This window comes from Salmo trutta, chromosome 27, assembly GCF_901001165.1.
Source record: "Salmo trutta chromosome 27, fSalTru1.1, whole genome shotgun sequence".
Classification (NCBI taxonomy): domain Eukaryota; kingdom Metazoa; phylum Chordata; class Actinopteri; order Salmoniformes; family Salmonidae; genus Salmo; species Salmo trutta.
Window position 1 is genome coordinate 36,997,081 of NC_042983.1, and position 10,000 is coordinate 37,007,080.

Here is a 10,000-nt window from a genome sequence, read left to right on the forward strand (position 1 = left end):
GGCCGTGCAGAGCCCAGGAGGCAGATATGCTGGCTAGTAAAGACATACAGACTGAACTGGCTGACTGGGGGAGCAACAAACACATTTACATCCCACCACCCCCAACAATAGACTGCATACATTACATTCTGTGACATTAGATTATTTTCCTGGAACAGGTGATGTATGAGAGCTTTTTCCCTAATAACACGGAACTCCTTGGCAAGGCCTTGATGTCATGAAGTGTGTGTGTGTGTGTGTGTGTGTGTGTGTGTGTGTGTGTGTGTGTGTGTGTGTGTGTGTGTGTGTGTGTGTGTGTGTGTGTGTGTGTGTGTGTGTGTGTGTTGTTATCAGAGGGCATGAGTGAGAATGATTAAGCCATTACAATGGGTTATGGACCAGAGCTAGGTGACTGTTCAGAGTTATATACTGTATGGGTTATGGACCAGAGCTAGGTGACTGTTCAGAGTTATATACTGTATGGGTTATGGACCAGAGCTAGGTGACTATTCAGAGTTATATACTGTATGGGTTATGGACCAGAGCTAGGTGACTATTCAAAGTTATCTGTGGGTTATGGACCAGAGCTAGGTAACTGTTCAGAGTTATCTGTGGGTTATGGACCAGAGCTAGGTGACTATTCAGAGTTATCTGTGGGTTATGGACCAGAGCTAGGTGACTATTCAGAGTTATCTGTGGGTTATGGACCAGAGCTAGGTGACTATTCAGAGTTATCTGTGGGTTATGGACCAGAGCTAGGTGACTGTTCAGAGTTATATACTGTGTGGGTTATGGACCAGAGCTAGGTGACTGTTCAGAGTTATCTGTGGGTTATGGACCAGAGCTAGGTGACTATTCAGAGTTATCTATGCTGTCTCTCTTGGTTAAGAGTTGAGGAGGGACTGACTGCATTAACGTGTTGAAAATCCCAAATTGTTTGCATGGTCAACTTACACACAGCTCTGACAAACACAGTTACCCCACCACACATGCCACCAGGGGTCTTTTCACAGTCCCCAAATTCAGAACAAATTCAAGAAAGCGTACAGTATTATATAGAGACATTATTGCATGGAACTCTGTTCCATCTCATATTGCTCAAATGAAAAGCAAACCTGGTTTCAAAAAACAGATAAAGCAACACCTCACGGCACAACACCTCTCCCCTATTTGACCTAGATAGTTTGTGAGTACACTGCATTCAGAAAGTATTCAGACCCCTTGACTTTTTCCACATTTTGTTATGTTACAGTCTTATTGTAAAATTTATAAAATAGTTTTTTTCCCTAATCAATCTACACACAATATCCGTTAATGACAAAGCAAAAACATTACAAATAATAATAATTTTAGCTAACTTCATACAAATAAAAAACTGAAATATCAGATTTACATAAGTATTCAGACCCTTTACTCAGTACTTTGTTGAAGCACTTTTGGCAACGATTACAGCCTCGAGTCTTGGGTATGACACTACAAGCTTGGCACAACTGTATTTGAGGAATTTCTCCCATTCTTCTCTGCAGATCCTCTCAAGCTTTGTCAGGTTGGAAGGGGAGTGTTGCTGCACAGCTCTTTTCAGGTCTCTCCAGAGATGTCAGATCCGGGCTCTGGCTGGGCCACTCATGGACATTCAGAGACTTGTCCCGAAGCCACTCCTGCGTTGTCTTGGCTGTGTGCTTAGGGTCATTGTCCTGTTGGAAGGTGAACCTTCGCCCCAGTCTGAGGTCCTGAGCGCTCTGGAGCAGATTTTCATTAAGGATCTCTCTGTACTTTGCTCCGTTCATCTTTCCCTTGATCCTGACTAGTCTCCCAGTCCCTGCCACTGAAAAACATCCCCACAGCATGATGCTGCCACCACCTTGCTTCACCGTAGGGATGGTGCCAGGTTTCTTCTAGACGTAACACTTGGCATTCCGGCCAAAGAGTTCAAACTTGATTTTATCAGAACGGAGAATCTTGTTTCTCATGGTCTGAGAGTCTTTTAGGTGCCTTTTGGCAAACTCCAAGTGGGCTGTCATGTGCCTTTTACTGAGGAGCGGCATTCGTCTGGCCACTCTACCATAAAGGCCTGATTGGTCGAGTGCTGCAGAGATGGTTGTCCTTCTGGAAGGTTCTCCCATCTCTACAGAGAGCTCTGTCAGAGCTCTGTTAGAGTGACCATCGTGTTCTTGGTCACCTCCCTGACTAAGGCCCTTCTCCCCGATTGCTCAGTTTGGCCGGGCGGCCAGCTCTAGGAAGAGTCTTGGTGGTTCCAAATTGTTTCTATTTAAGAATGATGGAGCCCACTGTGTTCTTGGGGTACCCTTCCCCAGATCTGGGCTTCGACACAATCCTGTCTCGGAGCTCTACGGACAATTCTTTTGACCTCTTGGCTTGGTTTTTGCTCTGACATGCACTGTCAACTGTGAGACCTTATATAGACAGGTGTGTGCCTTTGCAAATCATGTCCAATCAATTGAATTTACAACAGGTGGACTCCAATCAAGTTGTATAAACATCTGAAGAATGATCAATGGAAACAGGATGCAACAAGCTCAATTTCAAGTGTCATAGCAAAGGGTCTGAATACTTATGTAAATAAGGTATTTTCAGTTTTTTATTTGCAATACATTTGCAAAAAATTCTAAAAACCTGTTTTCACTTTGTCATTATGGGGTATTGTGTGTAGATTGATCTGGTAAATGTTTTATTTAATCCATTTTAGAATAAGGCTATAACGTTAAAAATGTGGAAAAAGTCAAAGGGTCTGAATATTTTCCAAATGTACTGTATGTATTGATTTTTAATGCTACATGCGCCTTTAAAAAATACATGTCCTTGAGCTGTTCTTGAGCTGTTCTTGAGCTGTTGTCTAGTAATGTTCTGTATTATGTCATGTTTCATGTTTTGTGTGGACCCCAGGAAGAGTAGCTGCTGCTTTTGAAACAGCTAATGGGGATCCTAATAAAATACCAAAACATATATGGCCCAGGTCATGGAGAACCTGAAAGAGGAAAACACCAACCTACTGCACGCACGCACGCACGCACGCACGCACACACACACACACAGTCCCTGACCCAGACCCAGTTCCTGACCCAGTTACAACAGTGATACAGAGGTTGAGAGTGGCAGTGCTTTAATTATTACAGTATGTACCGGCCCAGACAAGCCATCCTATCCTTGGAGGTGACATTTCTATAGCCCCAGTTGGAGCTCATCTGTTGGGTGATAACACCTGTTATCACTGCACAGGGCCCGAGGGACTGTAGGCCCTTCATCCCTCCATCCTTCCATCCCTCCATCTCTCCATCCCTCCATCCTCCATCTCTCCATCCCTCCATCCCTCCATCTCTCCATCCCTCCATCCCTCTATCCCTCCATCTCTCCACCCCTCTGTCCTTCCATCTCTCTGTCCTTTCATTCCTCTGTCCTTTCATTCCTCTGTCCCTCCATTCCTCTGTCCTTTCATTCCTCTGTCCCTCCACCCCTCTGTCCTTCCATCTCTCTGTCCTTTCATTCCTCTGTCCCTCCATTCCTCTGTCCTTTCATTCCTCTGTCCCTCCATTCCTCTGTCCTTTCATTCCTCTGTCCCTCCATTCCTCTGTCCTTTCATTCCTCTGTCCCTCCACCCCTCTGTCCTTCCATCTCTCTGTCCTTTCATTCCTCTGTCCCTCCATCTCGCCATCCCTCCATCCCTCCATCATGGGTGGTTGTTAATAAATTCAAGACCCATTGGTCTCAATGAGCAGAGACCCTTCAGAGTTATAATTCATTAAGAACACAGGTTGTTCATTTGTTTAAGCAAGCAGCTGTTCAGATTGTCAAGGTCATAAAGGTTGTCATGCGCCCTTATATACCGTTCACCACCAATGATCTTCTGTCCCACGGCTGCTGTTGCTAGCCTCTCGACACAGAGGGTGATCAATAGACTCTATTGGCTATTAAGCTATTAGTGAGAATACAAAATGGTGGATTTGTAAAGTCGGGCCTGTACCCAGGCTGCGTAATCTCTCTCCTTTTCCAAATGATTAGTTATCACAGGCTCAACAGCATCAAATGGATTTTTATTTCAGAAGAAGAACTGAGGGAAGGAAAAAGGCACGTGGAGACAGTATAATTGGGGTGTGGAGGGGGGAGGACGAGGGGGACTCCTCTTTTGTATTGCCTGTGTTGACTCATGGTAGCTCAAATGAAACACAAATAGTGTCAGAAGAAGAAAAAAGAGTGACTGTTTGGACGTCACAGTGTGCTGTGAGTAGACTAGACTGGCTTTGAATGCATAGAAGACTGAGCTCAGTAGTAGCTGTGATAAGATAAATGATCTGTAATGTGAAAGGGGACATGTCTTACTCCGTGTTTGCTACATTAGTGACTTGATGTGATATCTGTTCTTCAACAAAATATTGCAATACAAGGAGCAACATTTCCACAGCAATAAAACATGCTGAATTTCTTGGGGACAAAATGATCATATTACTCACAATACTTGCAGCGGGATTAGTCTCCAAATCTCTCTTTCCAATAACCATGAATAGGCAGCAATAATATAAGCTTATCCTATTGCTGTAAAGTATCGCTAGCTCTGGTCCAGGGCGTTAGTACACAACATATCCAATGGAAGAACGTGCAGTAACGCCCTGGACCAGAGCTAGAAACCACAATCATCATCATGTCACCTAGGAGGCTCAGCAGCATATCCCCTGGCTGGTCAAAGCAGAGGGTCTTTCTAATGGACATGTCAATGGTAAACATTTGATCTGACACATAAAGGAGTGAGACGAGGCAGAGCACTGAGATTCCAATTAGTGCATGAGGGCAGTGATAAACGACTGTGCTTTCAGGGCAGCTGTGTTACAGTGATAAACGACTGTGCTTTCAGGGCAGCTGTGTTACAATGATAAACGACTGTGCTTTCAGGGCAGCTGTGTTACAGTGATAAACGACTGTGCTTTCAGGGCAGCTGTGTTACAATGATAAACGACTGTGCTTTCAGGGCAGCTGTGTTACAATGATAAACGACTGTGCTTTCATGGCAGCTGTGTTACAATGATAAACGACTATTCTTTCAGGGCAGCTGTGTTACAGTGATAAATGACTATTCTTTCAGGGAAGCTGTGTTACAGTGATAAACGACTATTCTTTCAGGGCAGCTGTGTTACAGTGATAAACGACTGTGCTTTCAGGGCAGCTGTGTTACAATGATAAACGACTGTGCTTTCAGGGCAGCTGTGTTACAGTAATAAATGACTATGCTTTCAGGGAAGCTGTGTTACAATGATAAACAACTATGCTTTCAAGGCAGCTGCGTGACATTGATAAACGACTGTGCTTTCAGGGCAGCTGTGTTACAGTAATAAATGACTATGCTTTCAGGGAAGCTGTGTTACAATGATAAACGACTGTGCTTTCAGGGCAGCTGTGTTACAGTGATAAACGACTATGCTTTCAGGGCAGCTGTGTTACAGTAATAAATGACTATGCTTTCAGGGCAGCTGTGTTACAGTGATAAACGACTATGCTTTCAGGGCAGCTGTGTTACAGTGATAAACGACTGTGCTTTCAGGGCAGCTGTGTTACAGTAATAAATGACTATGCTTTCAGGGAAGCTGTGTTACAATGATAAACAACTATGCTTTCAAGGCAGCTGCGTGACATTGATAAACGACTGTGCTTTCAGGGCAGCTGTGTTACAGTAATAAATGACTATGCTTTCAGGGAAGCTGTGTTACAATGATAAACGACTGTGCTTTCAGGGCAGCTGTGTTACAGTGATAAACGACTATGCTTTCAGGGCAGCTGTGTTACAATGATAAACGACTGTGCTTTCAGGGCAGCTGTGTTACAATGATAAACGACTGTGCTTTCAGGGCAGCTGTGTTACAATGATAAACGACTGTGCTTTCAGGGCAGCTGTGTTACAATGATAAACGACTGTGCTTTCAGGGCAGCTGTGTTACAATGATAAACGACTATTCTTTCAGGGCAGCTGTGTTACAATGATAAACGACTGTGCTTTCAGGGCAGCTGTGTTACAATGATAAACGACTGTGCTTTCAGGGCAGCTGTGTTACAATGATAAACGACTGTGCTTTCAGGGCAGCTGTGTTACAATGATAAACGACTGTGCTTTCAGGGCAGCTGTGTTACAATGATAAACGACTGTGCTTTCAGGGCAGCTGTGTTACAATGATAAACGACTGTGCTTTCAGGGCAGCTGTGTTACAATGATAAACGACTGTGCTTTCAGGGCAGCTGTGTTACAGTGATAAACGACTGTGCTTTCAGGGCAGCTGTGTTACAATGATAAACGACTATTCTTTCAGGGCAGCTGTGTTACAATGATAAACGACTATTCTTTCGGTGATGAGCTTTGGCCACAATCTCAAGTATTTTATTTACTCCAAAGTATAGTCACTTTTTTCAGTTCTTTTTTTATTAGCTATAAAAATGTATCCCTCCTGTGTGTGTGTGTGTGTGTGTGTGTGTGTGTGTGTGTGTGTGTGTGTGTGTGTGTGTGTGTGTGTGTGTGTGTGTGTGTGGGTGTGGGTGTGGGTGTGTGTGTGTGTGTGGGTGGGTGGGTGGGTGGGTGGGTGTGTGTGTCGGTGGATTGGAGGTTGGGGTAAAAATCTAAACTGTAAGGAAAATATAAAAGACAAAGTTTTCTGAAATGTTGACAAACAAACGCCTTGAAAAATCTCAACACTTGGATGACTTCCTGCATGTTGATAGCTGAGGTATCTCCCTCATTCCATTCCATCAGATTGAGTGCAATAACTCCTTTCGTTGTATCCTTTTCTGGCTTGTCTTTGTTGGCGGCACAACAACTACAGTATCAATCATCGAGCTCAAATCTCCATCGCGACTGACTCTGATGAATCATCATTACATTTCCTCCAACATTGTCTCTGTTTCTGATTGGTTGTTTCACTCACATGATTTCCTATTTTTGATTCCATTTGAGCCAACTTTGAGTGATCTGTTATACGTGGTTTATCTGAATTAGATACCTTAGTCTCCCAACAGTGATCCCAGGTTAGACCTCAGTCTTCCAACAGTAATCCCAGATCATTTTGAGCCTGTAATCGAACCCACAAATGCTGACGCTCCAGATACTAAACTAGTCTAAAGAAGGCCAGTTTTATTGCTTCTTTAATCAGGACAACAGTTTTCAGCTGTGCTAACATAATTGCAAAAGGGTTTTCTAACGATCAATTAGCCTTTTAAAATGTTAAACTTGGATTAGCTAACACAACGTGCCGTTGGAACACAGGAGTGATGGTTGCTGATAATGGACCTCTGTACGGCTATGGAGATATTCAATAAAAAGTCAGCTGTTTCCCACTACAATAGTCATTTACAACATTTACGCTGTATTTCTGATCAATTTGATGTTTTTACATTTATTTAACTATGCAAGTCAGTTAAGAACAAATTCTTATTTACAATGACAGCCTAGGAACAGTGGTTTAACTGCCTTGTTCAGGGGCAGAACAACAGATTTTTACCTTGTCAGCTCAGGGATTCGATCTTGCAAACTTTCAGGTTACAAGTCCAACGCTCTAACCACTAGGCTACCTGCCGCCCCTGTTATTTTAGTTGACAAAAAATGTGCTTTTCTTTCAAAAACAAAGACATTTCTAAGTGACCCCAAACTTTTGAACGGTAGTGTATATGTTATTGAAATAAAATGTGCTCCTCTGTGACATTATTCATTTGCCAATTATGTAAACTACCGTTTCAATACATTTACATTTTAGATAGATAGGGAGCATTTTTACATGCTGTACTTAGTAGGGGCACAGTCAAAGATAAGCATTGTCATTCAAGTCACTTGTGTGCCTGCGTGTGTGGGTACGTGTGTGTGCATGTGTGTTTGCAGTTAATTTTGTTTCCTGCAATACCGCAAGTCAAACCTCTGAAATACAACACCGTAAATCAGGGTTGTCAAACTCATTCCACAGAGGGCCGAATGTCTGCATGTTTTTGTTTTTTTCCTTTCAATTAAGCCCTAGACAACCAGCTGAGTTCCTTACTAATGAGTGACCTTAATTCATCAATCAGGTACAAGGAAGTAGTAAAAACCCGTGAAAGATGAGTTTAACACGTGATGTAAGTGGACAGAGGGTCACCAGTTAACCTTTACTGTTTTTTAGTGGATGTGATAAATCATTTCCGTTATCTGGACAGCATAATATAATTACAGCAAACTACTTACACTCTGCTACAAAAGATGTTCATATTTCTTACAATTACTTTGACAGGCTAATACAGCTGTCATTCTGTGGCACCGTTATCTGGCCGATATCGCCCTCTAGTGTTGGAGGACCATTCACACAACTGCAGAGAATCAGGGTTGGATCTCAATTGTATTTTTTTTATTCCTTATGTCCTCTCCTCGCATTGTTTTTTCCCCCTCCTCTGACCTCTTCTAATGCGTTTAGAGAAGGATGCAAGGAATCAAGGAAACGTAATTGTGATTCAGCCGTCAGATCATCATGGAATGTGAAGGAGATGAATCATGCTCAGTGGATTCCTTTGAATAAAAACAACCATCTTTTAGTTTAGCCGTATATATACAGTGCCTAGTGAAATGTCCATCAATGACTCCCAACTAAATGTACTGAGCTTGAGCAATTTTGACAAAAACATTGGATATATATTGCTCTAAGAGTTGTTAGAAGCTTCTTCAAAATGACTCACAGATGTAATGGCTGCCAAATGTGCTTCCACCAAGAATGAACTCTGGGGTGTGAAGATATATGCAATCGAGACATCATCTTTTTTACTCATGTTTTATTAACATGGAACATTTTCTATAATTTGTCTTTCACTTTGAAAATGTTGAGTAGGTTGTGTAGATCAGTAATTTATTTCCTTTTGAGATTTAACACAGCGAAATCTGAAGACTGTGCAAGAGGTGTGTAGACTTTCACTAGCGGCTGTATATGGCTCTGAGTCTAAGCTACTTACTACAACCTGAAGAAAATGTGATGCGGTCCAATCTGAATCTGATTTCCTGTTCCTGTATACACCTACAGACAATACCAAAGATCTGTCCTCAATTAGTGTGCGTGTGCGTGTGCGTGTGTGTGTGTGTGTGTGCGTCCATGTGTGTGTGTATGTCAGGATCCTGGAGCTGCAGCAGAACGGGGACATGGACATCCTGAAACTGAAGTGGTGGCCCCGGGACAGCCCGTGTGACCTGTACTCAACGGTGCACACCAAACACCGCGGCAGTGCCCTGGACATCCACAGCTTCGCCGGCGTGTTCTGCGTGCTAGCGGCCGGAGTGGTGCTCTCCTGTGTCATCGCCATGGTGGAGACCTGGTGGACTAGGAGGAAGGGCTCACGAGTCCCCTCCAAGGAGGTGAGGAGCTGGGGGAGGCCGGGAGGTTGTGTTGTGTGGGCTGGGTCTGGAGGTCTGGGTAACACTTGACTTGAACCCTCTGTTTTACGGCTGTGGCTGTATGTCATGTCTACTGTACATGGTGTCAGCGTCATGATGTCACAGATGTTTGTACGTAGTCAGGAGAGCTGTCGTTTACCTTTTTAAACTGTCAGTCAAGTGGTCTGTCCCTTGCTGTGGTGTCCAAGCTATCCACGGCCGACTGAATGGACGGCTAATAAACAAATGTCTCATTTGGTGTTTGATAAACATTTCATACAAAGTGAAACTCTGGCACACTCCAGTGTTTTTTCCCTCTTTGCCACTGGAACTACATAAGGTGTGAGAACAAACCTCTTCAATATAACTGACATCTGTTGCTGGGACTGCACATGACATAGGGCACGTTCCAAAGTGCGTCCCAAATGACACCCTATTCCCTATATAGTGCACTACTTTTGACCAGGGCACATAGGGTGTCCCATAGGTCACTGGTCAAAAGTAGTGCACTATATAGGGAATAGGGTGTTATTTGGGACGCAAACAAATGGTAGTATATGATGTGAGTGGGTTTGGGTGAAGTGTCACCGGTTTCAAGTGTATTTGTAAAATGAATACAAGGAAAGGGACTGGAAGGAAGGAAGCTCACAC

At 43.4% G+C, this 10,000-nt stretch overlaps 1 protein-coding gene across 2 annotated transcripts in view; it reads left to right on the top strand.

Annotated features, from left to right (window-relative positions):
• The window catches only part of LOC115164974 (glutamate receptor ionotropic, delta-2), a 582,060-nt gene that overhangs the window by 561,800 nt on the left and 10,260 nt on the right, over positions 1–10,000 (top strand). For both annotated transcript variants that reach the window (XR_003870040.1, XM_029717948.1), the window contains exon 15: positions 9,091–9,331. Coding sequence is in view for 1 of the 2 variants with exons in the window: in XM_029717948.1 (XP_029573808.1) it covers positions 9,091–9,331 (241 nt within the window). In the remaining variant the exon portion in view is untranslated. The remainder of the gene's footprint in view (positions 1–9,090; positions 9,332–10,000) is intronic.